We start from the raw sequence: 21236 nt of genomic DNA, 5'->3' as shown, positions 1-21236 counted from the left end.
CACCCAATTTGCATAATTTACCATGTGCATGTAATTGTGATGGAGCTGTAGGAGAGAGGAATAACGTCGTGGGAGAGACAAAAAGTGAGTAAAAAACACCCTAAATATGTTTAGAACTACAAATGAACTTTCTTCTGTCAATTCTTGTTTTTTTTTTATGTCACAATTCCAACCCTCCTTTATCCGGGCTTGAGACTGGCAGAAGTGACCCAAAAGAGACACTCTGGCGGGGTTACTTAGTTTTTAATTTAATTTTTAATTTAATTTAATTTGTTTTTTAGTTTAGTTATCTTAATTTGGTTTGGTTTTTAACCTTATGGTCCACTTAGGAGCCTACAACAAGTCACAGTAAAACATTACATTTTTTAACCATAACATTTTTTACATTTTTTTATATACAATCTACATTAACAATCTAAATGGACCAAAAAGAGACAATAGAAAAAACTAGCAATGGCAATGTGAAAAAATTATGGTAACTAGTCTGGCCCTAATTCAGGTTAATTGTTTTTGAAAAATGTAAGCCAGGGTGGGATCAGCCAGCGGCGGCTTCCCACATGCGCGATTCATTTGCAGTCTGGACGCGGAGGGGGTGAACATCTCCTGCTCCAAAAGTCTTCAATAACACCACAAAAGGTCGCTAGATTTGTCGCTAGTCGATTTTTTGCAAATGTGTCGCTAGAGGGGTCTGAATACTCGCTAAATATAGCGACAAAGTCGCTAAGTTGGCAACACTGCACCCATGAGAGAGACCATATCTCCCAGGTGAAAAAGACTGTGCACTTCATTTATGTGAGCTAAGGGCCTTTGTTGCACCAAGGTCAGATTTTTTTATTTAACTCGGCAAGTCAGTTAAGAACAAATTCTTATTTACAATGACTGCCGACCCCAGCCAAACCCGGATGACGCTGGGCCTATGAAAAAAATCTGACCCTGTATTAGTTTGGGACCTACTTGTGGCAAGATCGAGGCCAGACGGAGAAGGGTGAAGTTGCCCCTACACGCTGACCTTAAGTCAATTTAGCATTTTCCTCAACAATGGTTAAGGTTAAATAGGATTTGGGAAGCTGATCCTAGATCAGTTCCTAGGGGAAACTTAATTCCAGAGCAGTCTAGGCCATTGGTGGAGGGACACTGGGAAATTCTGGGTAACCAGCCACAATGCCTTGTTATAATGTGACTATCAGTCCCTACAGGGGCAATTTAGAAAGTACAAAAGCAGCGGATCAAGGTTTGCCGTTTTCTCATTCTGGTTTAGAGGCTGATCCTAAAGTACATCTCAGTTCGTTCTAGACCTCTTTAGACTGTCGTTTTCAGTAAAAGAAAGAAATAGGGTACATGGAGGAAAATTAGAATTTCTTAATTTATTTAAAGTTGGGGCTGCATTTTACAAACCACATTACTTTCAACATGAATCATAGCATCTCATTTGAAAATTATACAAGACAATGAACAGAACCCATAAAGGAAAACAGCATGTTTGTGAATGTCTGTTTTTAAATTAATATAGTGATAAATGTCATGTTGTGTCCTTAAAAAGAACAACAACGAGTAGAGTCAGTAGACCAATGATGTCAATTGTAAGACAAACAGCTGACAGGAACTTAAACAAGAAGACAATGCACTTTATATACAAAGAAATAGAAAAATTAAGTACATGTACAGTAAAATTACTCTGATCATTTGACATTTAATTACAAGAATGAAAATACCATTTTGTATTGGTTAAATAAAAATCTAAAGAAATTACATGATGTGAAAAGCTTCTTTATTTAATTGTTTACAATACATACGGTAAGAGATCAATGGAGCACTGATGGCCACGCACCCGTAGGGGATAGCACAAGGACACCGTCAATGGCGTCCATTCAGAAGAGCTGATACAAAAAAGTTGATATTTGTCAATTCAATCATAATTTACAGCAGTCGCTAGTGCAAGTCTACACACCCTTTGCAGTCGTCACATTTTGCCTTAATTAAATCTAAAAATTAAATTATTTTTTCATATCGATCTACGCAACCTACTCAAGATTTTACAAGTGAAATAAAAATGATAGAACATTTTCCAAATGACTAAGAAATACTAAATGTGGATGTATTGAATGCTTATGTCTTCACACCCCAGAGTTAATACTTGGTGGAAGCAACTTTGGCAGCCATTACAGCTGTGAATAATAATTTTGAATAAGACACTACCAACCTTGAACAACTCTTAGGGCAATGTACATCTATTGTTTTTGTCAAAATTGCTCAAGCTCAGTACATTTGGTTGGGAATCATTGATGGACAGCAATATTCAAACCTTGTCTCAGATTTTTAAAGCAGATTTAAGTCAGGAGGGAGACTGGACCATTCAGGAACACTCAACACCTCTTAGAACACCATTCTGTTGTGTCTTTGGCATTAAAATGTGTGTAACTGTCCGCAGAAAAATACAACTCCATCTCAGGATTAGGTTTTCCTCTAACTTCTCATTCATTTGGAAAATGTTCTATAACTTTCCTTAACTTAGACAATGTGGAGTAGGTTGTGTAGATCTGTAGGAAACCCCCCAAAAATGTAATACATTTTTTTATTTAATGTTAAGGCAGAAAAATATGAAGACTGTGCAAGTGCTGTGTAACTTTCACTAGGCACTGTATGTGTTCTAACAGGCCTATAATGTGGTTACTAAATAGATTCTGGACCTATCCCCCATGGGGGGACGGGTGTGTGGCGTTTCCATGGTTTTGGTCGAACTCTTACCTAATCTATGCAATTATTGCATTACACTGATGCTGTCATAACACCCTGCAATGCTGACAGTTTTAGTGTGGTGAAACAGTCCATTGCCCTCTCACCGTCTCTCCCTCTTCTTCGTGCAGTTTTTTCTTTTCTTTATTTCTTTCAGTCCAAGAAGAAAATGTTGTTGAACTGTGTCGCACAGAGCCTCTTCACTTCCTCTGTTGGTAGAAAAAAAAAACAGGGTTGGGATTAGCAAGCATAACCAAGAAAACATGTGAGATGAGCTCAAAGAAACAAGTTCCATCCATCCATGTTGGACCTACCATTAACTTCAATCAAATTGGCATTCTTCTGGTTCAAGATAACGTAGAGCTCTCTCTGGTCCGACTTCTTGCCGACCACCCAGTAGTCTGTCATAGCCTTCACAATGATCTCTTCATCTTCATCAACCCTGAGGCAACATACAAAAATAACATGAACATACGGACACTGTAATATACTTTACATACAGAGTTGCCAAAACTAGGCCTCAGAGTGCTAACCCTAACAGGGTTTTTGTGGTATTTCATTGGGCATACCTGGCGAAGTCACAGTTGATGTCTCCCAGAATCTTCATGAGGTCTGGGTGGACCGAAGTCAGAGAGACGCTGGCTGTCTTCCTCATGTGGATGGTGCTCTTCTCTGCCAGGTTCATGTGGTTGAAGTAGATGAACTTGAACTGGGGCTCCTTGTCCGGCCTGTAACAACACAGAGGGAGAGGATGTCGATTAGAGGTCGGCCGATTAATTAGGGCATTTTTGGACCCCGATTACATTGCACTCCACGAGGAGACTGCATGGCAGGCTGACTACCTGTTACGCGAGTGCAGCAAGGAGCCAAGGTAAGTTGCTAGCTAGCATTAAACTTATCTTATAAAAAACAATCAATCTTAACATAATCACTAGTTAACTACACATGGTTGATGATATTACTAGTTTATCTGGCTTGTCCAGCGTTGCAAATAATCAATGCGGTGCCTGTTAATTTATCATCAAATCACAGCCTACTTTGCCAAACGGGTGATTTAACAAGCACATTCGCGAAAAAAGCACTGTCGTTGCACCAATGTACCTAACCATAAACATCAATGCCTTTCTTAAAATCAATACACAAGTATATTTTTTTAAACCTGCATATTTAGTTTAAGAAATTCATGTTAGCAGGCAATATTAACTAGGGAAATTGTGTCACTTCTCTTGCGTTCTGTGCAAGCAGAGTCAGGGTATTATGCAGCAGTTTAGGCCGCCTGGCTCGTTGCGAACTGTGTGAAGACCATTTCTTCCTAACAAAGACCGTAATTAATTTGCCTGATTTTTACACAATTATGACATAACATTGAAGGTTGTGCAATGTAACAGCAATATTTAGACTTAAGGTTGCCACATGTTCGATAAAATACGGAACGGTTCCGTATTTCACTGAAAGAATAAACGTTTTGTTTTCGAAATGATAGTTTCCGGATTTGACCATTTTAATGACCTAAGGCTCGTATTCATGTGTATTTATTATATTATAATTAAGTCTATGATTTGATAGAGCAGTCTGACTGAGCGGTGGTAGGCAGCAGCAGGCTCGTAAGCATTCATTCAAACAGCACTTTCCTGCGTTTGCCAGCAGCTCTTAGTAATGCTTGAAGCACAGTGCTGTTTATGACTTCAAGCCTCTCAACTCCTGAGATTAGGCTGGCAATACTAAAGTGCCTATTAGAACATCCGATAGTCAAAGGTATATGAAATACAAATGTTATAGAGAGAAACAGTCCTATAATTCCTATAACTACAACCTAAAACTTCTTAACTGGGAATATAGAAGACTCATGTTAAAAGGAACCACCAGCTTTCATATGTTCTCATGTTCTGAGCAAGGAACTTAAACGTTAGCTTTTTTACATGGCACATATGGCACATATTGCACTGTTTTTGCATTATTTAAACAAAATTGAACATGTTTCATTATTTATTTGAGACTAAATAGATTTTATTTATGTATTATATTAAATTAAAAGTGTTCATTGTTCGTTCAGTATTATTGTAATTGTCGACCTCTAAAAATAATAAAAAATCAAATCGTCCGATTAATCGGTATCGGCTGTTTTTGGTCCTCCAATAATCGGTATTGGTTGACCTCTAATGACAATCATTACAAGGATGAGAGGAGAGTCTAATGCCAATTTCACACTACTGAGCCGAGATGAGCAGAGCCAAGTAGGACTGTACTGCGCTAGCCTGCTCATTACAAATAGTTGCTTGAACCATACTGGAAAGGTCAATATGAAAATAAAATATCAGAGCCAGCACAATGTTATGACGTTACAATGAGGAGCACTGCAGATATTGAGATGAGCGCGATGCAAGACTTTTCTCTCACACATTCAGAGTATGTGCGCAGGGTCACGGGTGTGCGTCACGCTGCTACACTAGCTAGCTCTGGAACAAAAACAGTGGAAAAGGTTATCTTCGTGCTTCAACGCTCTTAGTTGTTGCGGAAAATCGGCCTGATATTGCTGTGTACTCTGTGCATCACTGAATCTACCTTTAAGCAGTACTACACCTCAGGACCATCATCAGTTTATCCAGGTCATTGAGTTCATTGGTCCAATCGTCAAGAGGATGCCGTGGCATAAACGCGTACCTTTTAAAAACACATGATATATTTTGGACCGTGATTTCTATCATGGCGTGTTGGAACAACACAGGCCCAGGAACTGGAGGCTAGAGGATTAAAGCAAAAGTTCTGACCCTGATATCCTGCGGTTGACATTGTATTGTTCACATATGTCGGAGGCCAGCAGGGTGAGCTGAGGTCCCACTAGACCATCCAGCTGCTCACAGAACTCCCTCGTCAGCTCCACAGATGCTGGGGGAGAGAGAATATGACCATACGGTAGTTAGAATTAGTAGAATGGACTTTGGAACTTCTAAGAATTTATAAGGTTTTTTCTTTCAGTCCACATAATATGGCAATGCCTTAGAATTTGCCATTGCATTATTCACAGAACATTTGGAACGGCAGACTCAGAATGCTGAGAAATTATGTAATAAGCATCAGCCCAGCTGTTTGGGGGGAGGGGACTGACCAAATGATAAGAGAGGATACTCACCACTGATCATGAAACAAACCGCTGCACTCATCGCCTGAAATAAAGAGCAGACGATGTGCAGTTTGAATATAATGGGTCTAGAGAAAATAATACTATAATTTAGAACTTATTACCAAATACATTGAATTTATAAATCATTTAAGGAAGCCATTTGAGATCCCAACGAACAAAGCCAATTCCCCCAACATCAGAGGTTAGACCTTCTCTTTGTTCTTCAGTAATGAAATAATAACAGATTACCACATTTTCTGCCAAACAAACAATGGGTTGGGAGTACTACCCGTCTCTCTCTTAAAAACACAAAAGAAAAAAGCCTCTACTGACTTCCCACAAAACCCAGCAGGGCTCCAGACCACAGTTCCCTGCTTCTCAGTTCTGTCCCAAATGACGCCCTATTCCCTATGTAGTGCACTACTTTGGACCAGAACCTTGCACTACATTTGACTAGATCCCTATGGACCCTGGTCAAAAGTAGTGCACTTTATAGGGAATAGAGTACCATTTAGAATGATGCCCTCTCCTCACCTTATAAACTATCAGATGCAGCTCCTCATAACTGTCCTCTGTGTTGACAAATATTCTAGGGAAGCGGAATTTGGCCTCTGGGTCTTTGAGGTTAGCAGGTCCTGTCAAAAACCTGAGGGTGGAAAGAAGACAGGATATGAGAGGGCGTATGCATCACAGCTCATCACGATTACTGTGATTGACAAGGATGTTTCACAATTACAAAACACATTTAGTTCGATACAAATCAAAAACTGTTTTACCTCACACAAAATGTATCTAAATAAACAAATGAATCCCCAAGTCTATCTAGCAGTTTGTAAATGTATATGTGGACGTACAGTGTGTATCCCTTCCATAATTTGTACTGTCAGTTTTCCCCTGCCTTTGGGTGGGTCTCTCTCCCCACCCCATCGGAGTCACACTGGCCTGGCAGCAGCACACTCTCAGGGATCACTTCAACAACAACGGCTCCATTCCAATGCATTCATATTAAGTGCTCGTATTCTGTCTGATCTGTGCTTGTATTCAGATCTAAATAAAAGGTTGTCTGTGTGTTTGACTACTTTCTGCTAAGCAACTTGCCCTAAGAGAAAAACCTCTTAATTCTACCCATTCTCTGAGACCATTTATTCCCTTCTATTAAGTAATCGCTGATCTGACCAGACAGGATAGATGAAAGCCATGTAGTGGAACCCCTCCATTCCTCTTTACAGCTGTGTTGAATCAAATCAAACTTTATTTGTCACATGCGCCGAAGACAACAGGTGTAGACCTTACCGTGAAATGCTTACAAATCAGTGTTTGGAAGGGATGCAGGAAGGATTGTGTTTTAGAGTATTCATACAGAGACTACAGAGCACCTCTGTTAATAATCTCATCCTCCTCCTCCTCCTCTCTCTCCTACTTTGTCCACCTCAGGCACAGAGGCCTCTAGGGTGGACTAGGCTACACAGAGACGCCGTTAACTAGCTTGGCTCTCCCTCCTCCTCTCTGTTAAGTGTAATCCCCCCTCCTTTGTGTCTGTGTGTGGGACGGTAGAGATACAAATCTCATTATTGTCAGTGGGGTAAGACCACGTCACGTTGGAACACAGATCAGTAATCCTCCATGTTGTTATTACAAATCAGACTGGATATTGCACATGCCGGACCACCAACGCACTTTAATTACAACCTAATGTTAGTCTAATAATGCTTTCCTATCATACCAGAACTATCAAACATCTATTGTGACATCCCTGTCGATAGTTTTATTGATTTCACTTGATAATCTAAAACAATATGAATTCCTCCATCGCTTCGTTGAAATAGCAATGTATCCAATAAAAACCATCATGGATGAACACGATAAAGTCGGAATTCCATCCATCTCCTCTTCTCTCCACCCCCTCAGGTTAAATGTATCAGTCTGCTATAGTCAGATTAGCAGCAGATGTGGCATGGCTAGAAGGCTCCACCCTGACATGATGATCTAGTGCCCCTGTCCTTCTGCCCTGAGATAGCAGGGGACCAGAGCCCCAGTGAGGGAGCCTGGCCCAGCCTAGCCAGGAGACATGGAGGAAGGGAGGCAGGGGACCAGAGCCCCAGTGAGGGAGCCTGGCCCAGCCTAGCCAGGAGACATGGAGGAAGGGAGGCAGGGGACCAGAGCCCCAGGGAGGGAGCCTGGCCCAGCCTAGCCAGGAGACATGGAGGAAGGGAGGCAGGGGACCAGAGCCCCAGGGAGGGAGCCTGGCCCAGCCTAGCCAGGAGACATGGAGGAAGGGAGGCAGGGGACCAGGGAGGGCGTTTAAGGACTTACCTCCCATAGTGAAGCAGATTCCCTGCCACCTCTGGCCTTAAGGGAGAGTCCCTACCAGCCAGCTGGAGAGAGAAAGGGAGGATGAGGAAGAGAGGCAGGGAGGGAGAGAGTTAGAAGAGAGATGGATGAGAGAGAGAGAGAACCTGCTTGAGTATAACTTAAGTCATTATCAACATTGTCTGAGCTTGTGGGGTATCAATGTGTGGTCAACTTTAAATGTGCTTGTTACACAACAATACATTCTTCGTGTGGCATGATGCCATTGTGGAGCAGGTGTTGGAAGAGTTCTGGCAACGTTGAGGGAAGGTTTAGGCAGAGGATCAGAGTTTTAGTAGAACAGAGGCAGGGAAGTGGCAGTTGCTTACGCTCTAGCTCCCCCTCTGATCACTCCTCTCTCGCTCCGTGATCCCTCCTCTCTCCCCTCTCTCGCTCCGTGATCCCTCCTCTCTCCCCTCTCTCGCTCCGTGATCCCTCCTCTCTCCCCTCTCTCGCTCCGTGATCCCTCCTCTCTCCCCTCTCTCGCTCCGTGATCCCTCCTCTCTCCCCTCTCTCGCTCCGTGATCCCTCCTCTCTCCCCTCTCTCGCTCCGTGAATCCTCCTCGCTCGCTCTGTGATCCCTCCTCTCTCCCCTCGCTCGCTCTGTGATCCCTCCTCTCTCCCCTCGCTCGCTCTGTGATCCCTCCTTGCTCGCTCTGTGATCCCTCCTCGCTCGCTCTGTGATCCCTCCTCGCTCGCTCTGTGATCCCTCCTCGCTCGCTCTGTGATCCCTCCTCGCTCGCTCTGTGATCCCTCCTCGCTCGCTCTGTGATCCCTCCTCGCTCGCTCTGTGATCCCTCCTCTCTCCCCTCGCTCGCTCTGTGATCCCTCCTCGCTCGCTCTGTGATCCCTCCTCTCTCGCTCTGTGATCCCTCCTCGCTCGCTCTGTGATCCCTCCTCTCTCGCTCTGTGATCCCTCCTCGCTCGCTCTGTGATCCCTCCTCTCTCGCTCTGTGATCCCTCCTCTCTCGCTCTGTGATCCCTCCTCTCTCGCTCTGTGATCCCTCCTCTCTCGCTCTGTGATCCCTCCTCTCTCCCCTCGCTCGCTCCGTGATCCCTCCTCCCTCCCTCGCTCCTCTCCCTCCCTCCCTCCTCTCTCTGTGATCCCTCCTCTCTCCCCTCGCTCTGTGAACCCTCCTCTCCCTCCCTCCCTCCCTCCCTCCCTCCGTGAACCCTCCTCTCTCCCCCCTCGCTCGTGATCCCTCCTCCCCCCCTCGGTCCGTGATCCTTCCTCTCCCCCCTCGCTCCGTGATCCCTCCTCTCCCCCCTCGCTCCGTGATCCCTCCTCGCTCTGTGATCCCTCCTCTCTCCCCCCTCGCTCTGTGATCCCTCCTCTCTCCCCCCTCGCTCTGTGATCCCTCCTCTCTCCCCCCTCGCTCTCTGATCCCTCCTCTCTCCCCCCGCTCTCTGATCCCTCCTCTCTCCCCCCGCTCTCTGATCCCTCCTCTCTCCCCCCGCTCTGTGATCCCTCCTCTCTCCCCCCTCGCTCTGTGATCCCTCCTCTCTCCCCCCGCTCTCTGTGATCCCTCCTCTCTCCCCCCCGCTCTCTGATCCCTCCTCTCTCCCCCCCGCTCTCTGATCCCTCCTCTCCCCCCTCGCTCTCTGATCCCTCCTCTCTCCCCCCTCGCTCTCTGATCCCTCCTCTCTCCCCCCCTCGCTCTCTGATCCCTCCTCTCTCCCCCCCTCGCTCTCTGATCCCTCCTCTCTCCCCCCCTCGCTCTCTGATCCCTCCTCTCTCCCCCCCTCGCTCTCTGATCCCTCCTCTCTCCCCCCCTCGCTCTCTGATCCCTCCTCTCTCCCCCCTCGCTCTCTGATCCCTCCTCTCTCCCCCCTCGCTCTCTGATCCCTCCTCTCTCCCCCCTCGCTCTCTGATCCCTCCTCTCTCCCCCCTCGCTCTCTGATCCCTCCTCTCTCCCCCCCTCGCTCTCTGATCCCTCCTCTCTCCCCCCTCGCTCTCTGATCCCTCCTCTCTCCCCCCTCGCTCTCTGATCCCTCCTCTCTCCCCCCTCGCTCTCTGATCCCTCCTCTCTCCCCCCTCGCTCTCTGATCCCTCCTCTCTCCCCCCCTCGCTCTCTGATCCCTCCTCTCTCCCCCCCCTCGCTCTGTGATCCCTCCTCCTTCTCTCACCTCTGGTTCAGAGTGTCTGGGGAACAGTGACGTCGTCAGGTACTTGTACAGGATCCGCATGTCATCCTGCTCCAGACCACTCCTGCATGGGGAGAACAAAAAAAGGGGACACACCTTTGTTAGCATCAAACACTTCCTGTTCACAGTCTGTTCAGGAGTATTGATGAACTAAACCCATCATCTCCATGGCTCACCATGGGCCCAATGCTATCATAACTGCTCAAATAATTTGATTAGCAATCAATCAAATCATTACGATCAATCAGTTATCACGTAATCCCCAGATTCCATACAGTAACAGGTCAGACTAACAGTTAAAAGTGAGAGAGACATGTATGAATTACTGTAATCAGATTGTGTGTATTTAAGGCATCTTCTGTGTCTCCCAGCCATGCCCAAGACAACCCCATACCTAGCCCAGCCTAACGGGATGAGGAGCATTGGAGTGATGCCTGCCACCGCTGCCTGGCTCCCCCACACCTTACAGTGGTAAAGGGCTGCAAGGAGGTGCCAAGGGCCTGCAGGCTGTTTATAAGATCAGGGCCCTGGCACGCACAACACAGGAGGGGGGGAAAACCTCCCCCTCCTCTCCTCCCTGGCATCCTGAAAAACAGCCCACTAGAGAACAGCCCTGCCAGTTGAATGGTGAAGCAGCCTGTGCCTCAAGATCACGGAAGAATGCAATTCAGAGCTTATGTTGTCCAACGACTTCTGTTAGCATTTGCAAATTGTAGGCAAAATGTGGTTTCTACATGTGGGCAGGTGTTTTAAACCAGAGTACAGCAGACAACCCCCACACGGTCTGCTTCTCCCAGCCGTACCATATCAGCTGGTCGTTGTAGAGGAAGGCTGTGTATTTGATCAGGCTGAGGCTCTCCTCCACTCTGTTGACGAATGACTGGATCTTCAGGTAGGTCATCTTGTCCAGGGGGAAAAAGGCGATTCCCCCGAACACGTCCAGCAGGTCACAGGACTGCAGGTGCAGCGTCTGCAGGTACTGGAGGAGACCAGGGATAGAGGACGGTTATACATGTAGTCATGTCTCCGTTTGTTAATACACATCAGGGATACGTGGGGAAGGTGAGGTGTTAGCTTAGAAAGCAACGTTATACACACACATCCCATTGTGATCAGGAGCCCAATGCTGAGAAACCTCGTTAAGAAACACAAAAGGGTCTGCACACTGTACGTCTGGACAACACAATGCTCCTATTTCCAGCTTCAATGGCAACAATATTTCTGTCCAAGGTGGATCTCAGTTAGGTCAAAGCTGGAGATATTAGTTTACCTGCGTAGTGCTTACATTGCTGTTCCCAAAGACACGAGAGGACACGGGAATTACTAGAACATTTCAACCGGGGATACGATAGACACCACAGGCCTCCTCTGTGTCTGAGTTACATACTGGAACGGGACACCTTGATAGGGTTAGGGAGAGCTGGGGGTTTCCTCTGATTGGCTTGGTATGAATAATGAACACAGGTCATTGCGGCCAATGGGCTGGGCCTGTAGTATGGCGGAAGCTTTGACCAGCTCTCCTTGAGAAAGGCGTTATTTGATAATTATAGTGATAATTAGCGGGGGAGCCATATTTCTGAGTAGGGATAATTAGTGGGGGAAGCCATATTTCTGAGTAGTGATAATTAGTGGGGGAAGCCATATTTCTGAGTAGTGATAATTAGTGGGGGAAGCCATATTTCTGAGTAGTGATAATTAGCAGGGGGAGCCATATTTCTGAGTAGTGATAATTAGTGGGGGAAGCCATATTTCTGAGTAGTGATAATTAGTGGGGGAAGCCATATTTCTGAGTAGTGATAATTAGCGGGGGAAGCCATATTTCTGAGTAGTGATAATTAGTGGGGGAAGCCATATTTCTAAGTAGTGATAATTAGTGGGGGAAGCCATATTTGAAGGTCACTTATGACTGACATCTGACCCTGCATTTAGTCACTAGAAAGTCAATAGAGTCCAGCACTCTAGACGGCTAGATGCACCAGTAGTATTACTGCTGTCAAGCAGGCAGCCAGGCCTGGAAACAGCATCACATCATTAGTAATGTGGATAGCACACAACAGCAGATGGGAATGTTTTCACTGTAAAAAAAAGGACAGCTAAGAGGTAGGAACTACTAAGAAGTAAGAGAATGTGTGTAATATATATTTACACAGATATGGTAATGAATTTCACAAGTAGTAAATCTGGTATTGAAATAGCAGTGCCCCTAGGAAAACATTGCTGAGAAAAGACTGACAATATGCATAGATGATTTCTGTTGAACTGTCCAATCAAGCTACATTACTTAAAGTATATAAAGCACAATTGTAAAACAAATGTTCTGCATCCAATAAGACATGACAAATCCCCTCGTCACCTATTACCACCCATCATCATGCATATAGTTGCAGAGACTTGAGGTATGTACTATGTAGCCTAGTGTTTGTTCTGTTTTACCCTGTAAAAGAACTTGTCAAGCTTCTGCATGAGCAGCTCCACTCCGCCTGCTTCCATTGCTCTGCCAAATGTGCCGTTGAAGAGCTGGAGAACAGAGCAACGAAAAGATCCATCAGCAAACCACATCCAGAGTCTCACACAGTCTTTACTAGAGAACGTGAGCTGGTATGACTTGAGGTTTACTCCCGAGTCCCAACCGCATGCTCACCTTGTACATACTGTAGCATTCCCGTAATACTGCACCATAAACGGTGTCCTACACAAATAAGAGAATAAACAACTGAGAAAGTTATAAATGATCTGCACAAAAGAGTTGAATTCCCTCAAATGGACCATACAAACATGAAACATACACAAATAAAAGATGCAACAAAATAAGACGTACAAGTATTTCCTCTTCCTGATATTCTATCGTGGGAGGTCTCCCATCTTTATTAGGTTTTTCTACCATCGGGTTCCGCACCACCTGGAAAAGCAAACAGGGACAGGTAGAGGAATTATCTATTCAAAAGAATCCTAGCAGACCTAATAACTTGTCAAAAAGAAATGAGTATGTTGAGAGTGCAACCGCTCTATACAGCGCATTCAGAAAGTATTCACACCCCTTCTTCCACATGTTGTTGTGTTACAGCCTGAATTTATTCAATTGAGATTTTGTGTCACTGAGTTACACACAGTACCTCATTATGTTAAAGTGGAATTATGTTCTAAGAAATGTTTACAAATTAATTACAAATGAAATGTCTTGTCAATAAATATTCAACCCCTTTGTTATGGCAAGCCTTAATAAGTTCAGGAGTAACAATGTGCTTACTTAACAAGTCACATAATAAGTTGTATGGACTAACTGTGTGCAATAATAGTGGTTAACATGTTTTTTTTATGACTATTCTCTGTACCCCACACATACAACTATCTGTAAGGTCCCTCAGTTGAGCAGTGAATTTCAAACAGAGATTCAACCACAAAGACTAAGGAGGTTTTCCAATGCTTCGCAAAGAAGGGCACCTATGGTAGATGGGGTAAAAACTTAAATAAAGCAGACATTGAATATTCCTTTGAGCATGGTGAAGCTGTTAATTACACTTTGGATGGTGTATCAATACACCCGGTCACTACAAAGATACAGGCGTCGTTCCTAACTCAGTTGCCGGAGAAGAAGGAAAGCGCTCAGGGATTTCACCATGAGGCCAATGGTGACTTTAAAACAGTTACAGAGTTGGCTGTGAAAGGAGAAAACTGAGGATGGATCAACAACATTGTAGTTACTCCACAATACTAACCTAAATGACAGAGTGAAAAGAAGGAAGCCTGTACAGAATTTAAAAAAATCCAAAACATGCATCCTGTTTGCAATTAGGCACTAAAGTAAAATTGTAGAAAATGTGGCAAAGAAATTACTTTTATGTCCTGGTTACAAAGTGTATTGTTTGGGGGCAAATCAGACACTGGGAGAACACTTCACCTTTCTGCAGGACAATAACCTAAAACACAAGGCCAAATATGCACTGGAGTTGCTTACTAAGACGATATTGACTGTTCCTGAGTGGCCTAGTTACAAGTTGACTGAAATCAACTTGAAAATCTATGACAAGACTTCGAAATGGTTGTCTAGCAATGATCAACCAACTTGACAGAGCTTGAAGAGTTTTAAAAAGAATAATGGCCAAATATTGTACAATCCTTGTGTGCAACGCTCTTAGAGAGACTTACCCAGAAAGACTAACAGCTGTAATCACTGCCAAAGGTGATTGTAACATGTATTTACTCAGGGATGTGGATACTTACATAAATGAGATATTTCTGTATTTCATTTTCAATACTTTTGACAAAATTACTAAAAATATGTTTTCACTTTGTCATTATGGGGGCTTGGTGAGAAAAAAAATCTAACGAAACGTGAAATAAGTCAAGGGGTATGAATACTTTCTGAAGGAACTGTATATAGTAAGTGTAAATAAGTTGGAAAACCAACGTACCATGACGATCCAGAAACTGTCCTCTGCTTCAAAGAAGAACTGCCTGTTCTTTTGTGTGTGTAGGGATTTAGCAGGCTTTGTTGGACAGAAGGTTCTGGAACACAGCAAAGATGGTGGTTGGGATAGGGGATATGAATCCAATAGACATAACTAACAGATTTGAGAAGTTTTACTTCAAGATAATTGATTAGTTAGTAGTTCCTGTGTACCTGGTAAACTGTACAATGGCCTCACAAAGACCGACATTACGGATCTTCTCATTCTTCTCGACCTCACTAGGATGGTAGAATAAAATCTTCTTCTCCTCCTACAATGCACACAAGGAGGCAGTTTCCATGAGGCACAGTATTTGAATGGAGACCACAAAGTTGACAGATATTCACATTGGATCATTTACAGCAGTAAACATTGAGCTGATGAACAGTGTCATTAAAGTTCATAGTGAGAACATGTGAAACACACGGGACGTAAAAACAACCAAATGGAGCTCACCTCTCCCTCCCGTGACCCAAATGAAGGATTATAGAGGAAAAAGCTGAGAAGAGATGGGGTGTACTGTTTCTCTTGCGTTCCCGAAGCCATTCTCGGACTGCAACAGAGGAAGATGCTGATCAACTATCTGTGACTGAACAGACAAAGATGCGTCACAATGAGACCCGGGTATTACCTGATCATCAGCATTAGTGTAGTTTGTGTCTGGATGTCCTCTGTTCCAGAGTGAATTTAGCATGCTTTGTGGCTGCAGACAAAAAGAATATCAGCTCAGCTTTAAAAACGCTACACATACATTTGAGAGTTTCAAGTTCCTTGGTGTCCACAACACCAACAAACTATCATGGTCTAAACACACCAAGACAGTCGTGAAGCAGGCACGACAACACCTTTTCCCCCTCAGAAGAATGAAAAGATTTGGCATGGGTCCCCAGATCCTCAAGAAGTTCAACAGCTGCACCACCGAGAGCATTCTGACCAGTTGTATCACCGCCTGGTATGGCAACTGCTCGGCATCTGACCGTAAGGTGCTACAGAGGGTAGTGAGTACGGCCAAGTACATCACTGGGGCCAGGCTTCCTGCCATCCAGGGCCTATGTACTAGGTGGAGTCAGAGGAAAGCCCTACAAAATTGTAAAAGACTCCAGTCACCCAAGTCATAGACTGTTCTCTCTGCTACCACACGGCAAGCGGTACCGGAGCGCCAAATCTAGGATCAAAAAGCTCCTTAACAGCTTCTACCCCCAAGCCATAAGACTGCCGAAACAATTAATCAAATGGCCACCCCCTCCATTTGTTTTTACACGGCTGCTACTCGCTGTTTATTATCTATGCATAGTCACTTCACTCCTACCTACATGTACAAATTATCTCTACTAACCTGTACCCCCGAACATTGACTCGGTATCCTTACCCCCTGTTCATAGCCTCGTTACTGTTATTTTATTGTGTTACTTTTAATAATTTTTTACTTTAGTTTATTTGGTAAATATTTTATTAACTCTACTTGAACTGCACTGTAGGTTAAGGGCTTGTAAGTAAGCATTTATTTCACGGTAAGGTCTACTCCACCTGTTGTATTCGGGACAAATAAAGTTTGATTTGATCATTTCAGATTAACAAAATCAGTGAGTCATGGAATTTGGTCTGTTTACTTTAGGCTGTAAATTGCATCAAAAGCTCAATATCTCAAATCAGGCTGAAAGATAAGCATGCATTTCCTGATTTGAACAGAGCATTATTAGCTTCCACTGACACCTGACACCAGCAACACTAGTTAGCTGTATAATATAAACGTATCCTAACTTCCACACCTCAGGCGCATGGCTAATTGATTCCCTTTACGTGGCTTGCTAGGTGGCATTGCTACAATCTATTATTTTAATCAGGCCCAGTGCTTAGGCAAGTTAGCATGCTAGCTACGTTAACCAACTCGCTCAAACAAGTCCACAACACAGCTAGCTAACAAGCTAGCACACCGGCCTTGGTAGCCAGGTAGGGACAACGGGGATTTGTTTTGCCATCTGAAAAGACCAATGTGATACAAAACAAACAAACTAACTAAGTTTATACTGTTAAAAAGCTAATTTGTTAGATATAGCAAGCCAGCAATTATCCGACGTTAGGTGGTTAATTTGTATGGTTGCACTGCAGCAGTGTCAACAATCCGCTAACGTTGTGTTCGCATCGATCTGGGAAAACTATTTCCGAATCACAAATTAATTTGAAATAAACACAACGACGCGACTTACCTTTTACTGTATAAAGTCAGCACATACAGATCATCTCGTTTGTTGCGAACATTAATAACAGATACAGTAGAAAAGCCGCGATCAATGACAAAATCCGCGCACACTTCCTGCTTTGACAGAATCTCATGTGTTACAGTAAAAACTGCTCGGTGGGGTGTCTTGTACAAAAACTATGGTACCACACTAAATGTTCCTGTGATGTCCGTGCCTTTCCAGACTGTGCATAAATCAGGCCTATATACCAATACAATGTTGAAGGCGAACATGGATTGGTCTTTGTTTAATAAAGCCTGGGCAGCCACTGGTGGGCTTTATGGATCTCCACTATCATCTGGGCTTGATGTGCACAGTTGGTAATACCTTCGCGTCCCCGGTACTTAAAACATAAAGGCTTCATTTACCAACACCATGCTGGAGTGACTCATGCCTAGGAATTCTAATTCCTGATGTTGCACCCCTTGTTCAGCGAGGGGTATACAACAGAACGCTGCAACTGAACGTGGGGCGCAACATCAGGAAGCCTTTGCAGCCTGAATATTGTCATGTAATTATAAATACAATTTATACGGGTTTTATACACATTTTCTGTATAAATAACATCCAGAATATATGTAATCCAGGGGTTGGAACCAGTTCAGGGAAGAGAACCAAAAACAAGTTCAGGGAACAGAACCAAAAACCGGAAAATAATGCAATTTTTCAAGGAACATAAACAGAACCTGGAACGAAAGTGGTCCATACTGTTCTGGAACAGAACCGTAATTTTAAAAGCATGGGAACTGGTTAATAATGATATTTTTCGTTCCAGCCATTTTTTTTTCTAGTCCCACAACAAAGCGCCTATACAAAGCCCTCCCTCTGTCACTCAGAAAGGAATTTCAGTGTTTGCCTGCTAAATGAAAATCCTTGCTTGTGATTGATTAGGCTACCTGTGTCACACCCTGATCTGTTTCACCTGTCTTTGTGATTGTCTCCACCCTCTCCAGGTGTTGCCCATCTTCCCCATTATCTGTGTATTTATACCTATGTTCTCTGTTTGTCTGTTGCCAGTTCATTTTGTTCATTCATACCTACTGGTGCATGGTTGCCTGGTTCTGCCCTGCCCTGCCCTGCCCTGCCCTGCCCTGCCCCTGCCCTGCCCTGCCCTGCCCTGCCCTGCCCTGCCCTGCCGTACCTTTACCCCACTACTCTGGATTACCGACCTCTGCCATCCTGTACCTTTGCCCCACTACTCTGGATTACCGACCTCTGCCGTCCTGTACCTTTGCCCCACTACTCTGGATTACCGACCTCTGCCGTCCTGTACCTTTGCCCCACTACTCTGGATTACCGACCTCTGCCGTCCTGTACCTTTGCCCCACTACTCTGGATTACCGACCTCTGCCGTCCTGTACCTTTGCCCCACTACTCTGGGTTACCGACCTCTGCCTGTCTGCCGTCCTGTACCTTTGCCCCACTACTCTGGGTTACCGACCTCTGCCGTCCTGTACCTTTGCCCCACTACTCTGGGTTACCGACCTCTGCCTGTCTGCCGTCCTGTACCTTTGCCCCACTACTCTGGGTTACCGACCTCTGCCGTCCTGTACCTTTGCCCCACTACTCTGGATTACCGACCTCTGCCGTCCTGTACCTTTGCCCCACTACTCTGGATTACCGACCTCTGCCTGCCCTGACTCTGAGCCTGCCTGCCGTCCTGTACATTTGACTGCCCATGTTTGAATTCATAAACTTGTTACTTTGACATTGTCTGCACCTGGGTCTTACCTTCGAACGTGTTTTACCTGCCCATGACGTTACTAGCTTGATTCATAAGATAGGGAGATGTTTTTAATTAGCTAGAAAAGAAAGGATACACTTTTTCAATGCTAGTTAAAGAAACTATAGGCCTGGATATCACATTTCACGTTGGATTTATTAACTACAAAAAGGTAAGATGTTTTTAATTCTGGTGCTGCTCTGCACACACAAGCTTGTTAGCTAGGTAACTCAAAGGACAATCAAAATTCCTTCATAGAAGCCTCTCCTCCTAGGTATAATTATGTGGACCTAATTCATATAATGCATGTCATAAGAGACAAATCTTTTCAATTATCTTCAAGCCTCGCTTGCTCTCTCCCCACCCACAAAATTTCAGTTGCGTCTTGCGCCATTGTCTACACTCTTCTGTCCATCACGCATGTAAACCACTAGCTTGCCTGCTCGATCTGCACTGATTGGTGAAGTCTGAGCTAAATGTTTAAAAAAAGTTGATTTCACAGGTTGAAAAAGGAACAATATTAAATGTAACTTTTTTTATTTTATTCAAACTGGTTCAGAACTTTATTTTCCCGGTCGGAACACTGCAACAAAACTGAAAAATGTGGGTTCTGTTCAGAATGAAACAATTGGAAAATGATGTGGGTTCCAACCCCTGACGTAAACAGACCATAAATATCTACATTTGTTTTCTTGAAAAGCTGTGAGTGCTATTATACAACATCAGTACTTGTTCCATTTACAACTGTCTAAGTCCTATCATCAACTGATTTGAGCCAGAACATGGTTATGGATTGACTGAATTGTTTGAATGGCATATTGGCAGTTAGTTTGAAAAAGTAAGGGACTCATTCCTTTAAACAGTGCTGATCAATTCTTCAAATTCTTTATTTTGCACGAGTTATCACAGCACTGGCAAACTATGGTTGACCAACTCCCTGACCAAATGGGCTGACCTTTAGACCATCATAAAAAGGTTAATGTCCATTCTAGTATTCTAATTCTATGGAACTAGCTCTCTGTCCATTATAGTATCCTAATTCTATGGAACTAGCTCTGTCTGTCCATTCTAGTATTCTAATTCTATGGAACTAGCTCTGTCTGTCCATTCTAGTATTCTAATTCCCAATTCTTTGGAACTGGCTCTGTTTCATCTTTCTGTCTCATCACTTTAAGTTGAATTCATTCAACAGAAACCTGAGGGGTAGTCTTTCCATCGAGAAAGTGAGAGGCCCTGGATACTGTAACCTTAACCTGCACCCTCTGTCCCCTCCCTTTGTGTCACCTCAATTTGCTTTAAATCTTTAAAGCGTCAATCAGGAGTTGAAACAGCGTGTCCTCCCCTGAGGAATAGGGCTGGAGAAGTGGAACCACACTCACATTCATAAACCAAGGTATGGATGCAAGGAATGATCAGCCATGATGTATAGTTTTGTTTGCAATTTTGTTTACATTTACTTTGTTTACAAACATTTCAGTGAAACAAGCTTATATTTTGGATTCTGATGGGGTATGACAGTTGAACTAAGCTCATGGGGCATTTATTGTAGAAGTTATATTCTTCAAGAATCAATGGGCTACATTTCATTAATTCAGAAGTTCAAAAATGGGTGAAGCAACTGCCCCTTTAACACTGTTATTCCAGACCTATTCCTGGATAAACAATGAGCAAGATCCCTTTATGAATTATTGACTTTTCTATCAATCACAAAATAAGGTTTCTATTGTTCTGATGAAACTGAAGAATAAACAAGGATATTTTCAGTAAACTATTAATATATGAATCACCTAATTATCAAATATTCAAAGAAATGTATAAAAACAAATCTTGTAAATTCAATGGAATAATCTTATGCTCAGTGTTGATCATTAGCCCTTTATGACAGCTGTCCCAAAAACACACACACACACACAAACCTAATGTGGTGTAGCCGACACAAGGTGTTACCCAATATAACTAGAGACAGACTGGTAAGGTCACCGTCTCACTTTTACTAGATACTTACTCTGAACACGGAGGGAAATACAACAGAACAGCTCCCTTTACACTTGATTGCCAGAAACAGCAGGCAAGGTTTTCACTTACTCCTTCGACCCAGTTGTCTGAATGGGCGCTCCAATGGTATCTTGTTTTCCGTTTCATGTGCAGCAGGTCTATGTATAGGTGGGATGTTGCTGGGAAACCAACCTGAGCTAGCGATGATGCTAACCATTGTAAACATGATGTGAGCTTTACACAGCTAAGACAGACCACTGGGTCATACAAGCTGTAGTGTATTCATAATGTGATTCGGATGGACAGAACGGTGTTACACGATGTTACAACTAACATAGCAGCTCTCCATGTATGTTAACATTTTAGGTAACACTAAGTAACAAAGTAATAGCACATTAAATTGATTTCCAGTCAGGATTAGCAGAAATTATACATTTAATTATGCACTCAAGGGTTATGTGCACATTCAGTTCATTGTAACA

The 21236-nt window shown here is 43.8% G+C and overlaps 1 protein-coding gene across 2 annotated transcripts; it reads right to left on the bottom strand.

Moving 5' to 3' along the window:
- Nucleotides 1–1344: 1344 nt before the first annotated feature.
- Nucleotides 1345–17173, bottom strand: LOC106589583 (vacuolar fusion protein CCZ1 homolog). 2 transcript variants are annotated; one of them, XM_014179729.2, is made up of 17 exons: nt 17004–17173; nt 15428–15499; nt 15253–15349; nt 14970–15067; nt 14761–14854; nt 13167–13247; nt 12990–13037; nt 12782–12865; nt 11152–11327; nt 10331–10412; nt 8168–8229; nt 6389–6500; nt 5864–5897; nt 5502–5619; nt 3303–3461; nt 3048–3175; nt 1345–2942 (listed from the first exon to the last, which is right to left on the bottom strand). In XM_014179729.2, the coding sequence occupies exons 2-17, from the start codon at nt 15439–15441 to the stop codon at nt 2887–2889; spliced, it is 1443 nt and encodes a 480-aa protein (XP_014035204.1). In that variant the 5' UTR covers nt 15442–15499; nt 17004–17173; the 3' UTR covers nt 1345–2886. The 2 variants fall into 2 exon arrangements, with proteins under 2 accessions (XP_014035204.1, XP_014035205.1); XM_014179730.2 differs by lacking the exon at nt 15428–15499 and having other exon boundaries at nt 15253–15385; nt 17004–17147.
- Between the last annotated feature and the right edge of the window lie 4063 nt (nt 17174–21236).

The sequence above is a fragment of the Salmo salar genome, chromosome ssa28, assembly GCF_905237065.1.
Source record: "Salmo salar chromosome ssa28, Ssal_v3.1, whole genome shotgun sequence".
In the NCBI taxonomy this organism is placed as follows: Eukaryota; Metazoa; Chordata; class Actinopteri; order Salmoniformes; family Salmonidae; genus Salmo; species Salmo salar.
The sequence above is the reverse complement of the archived record's forward strand: the minus strand, read 5'-3'. Positions and strand labels throughout refer to the sequence as shown.

Excerpts from the sequence above, each read along its gene's own strand:
- LOC106589583 (XM_014179729.2), bottom strand. Across the intron at positions 13,248-14,760 it reads ACAGTTTCTGGATCGTCATG|GTGGTGCGGAACCCGATGGT; the intron begins GTACGTTGGTTT and ends TTGCTTTTCCAG. Across the intron at positions 3,176-3,302 it reads ATCAACTGTGACTTCGCCAG|GGTTGATGAAGATGAAGAGA; the intron begins GTATGCCCAATG and ends ATGTTGCCTCAG.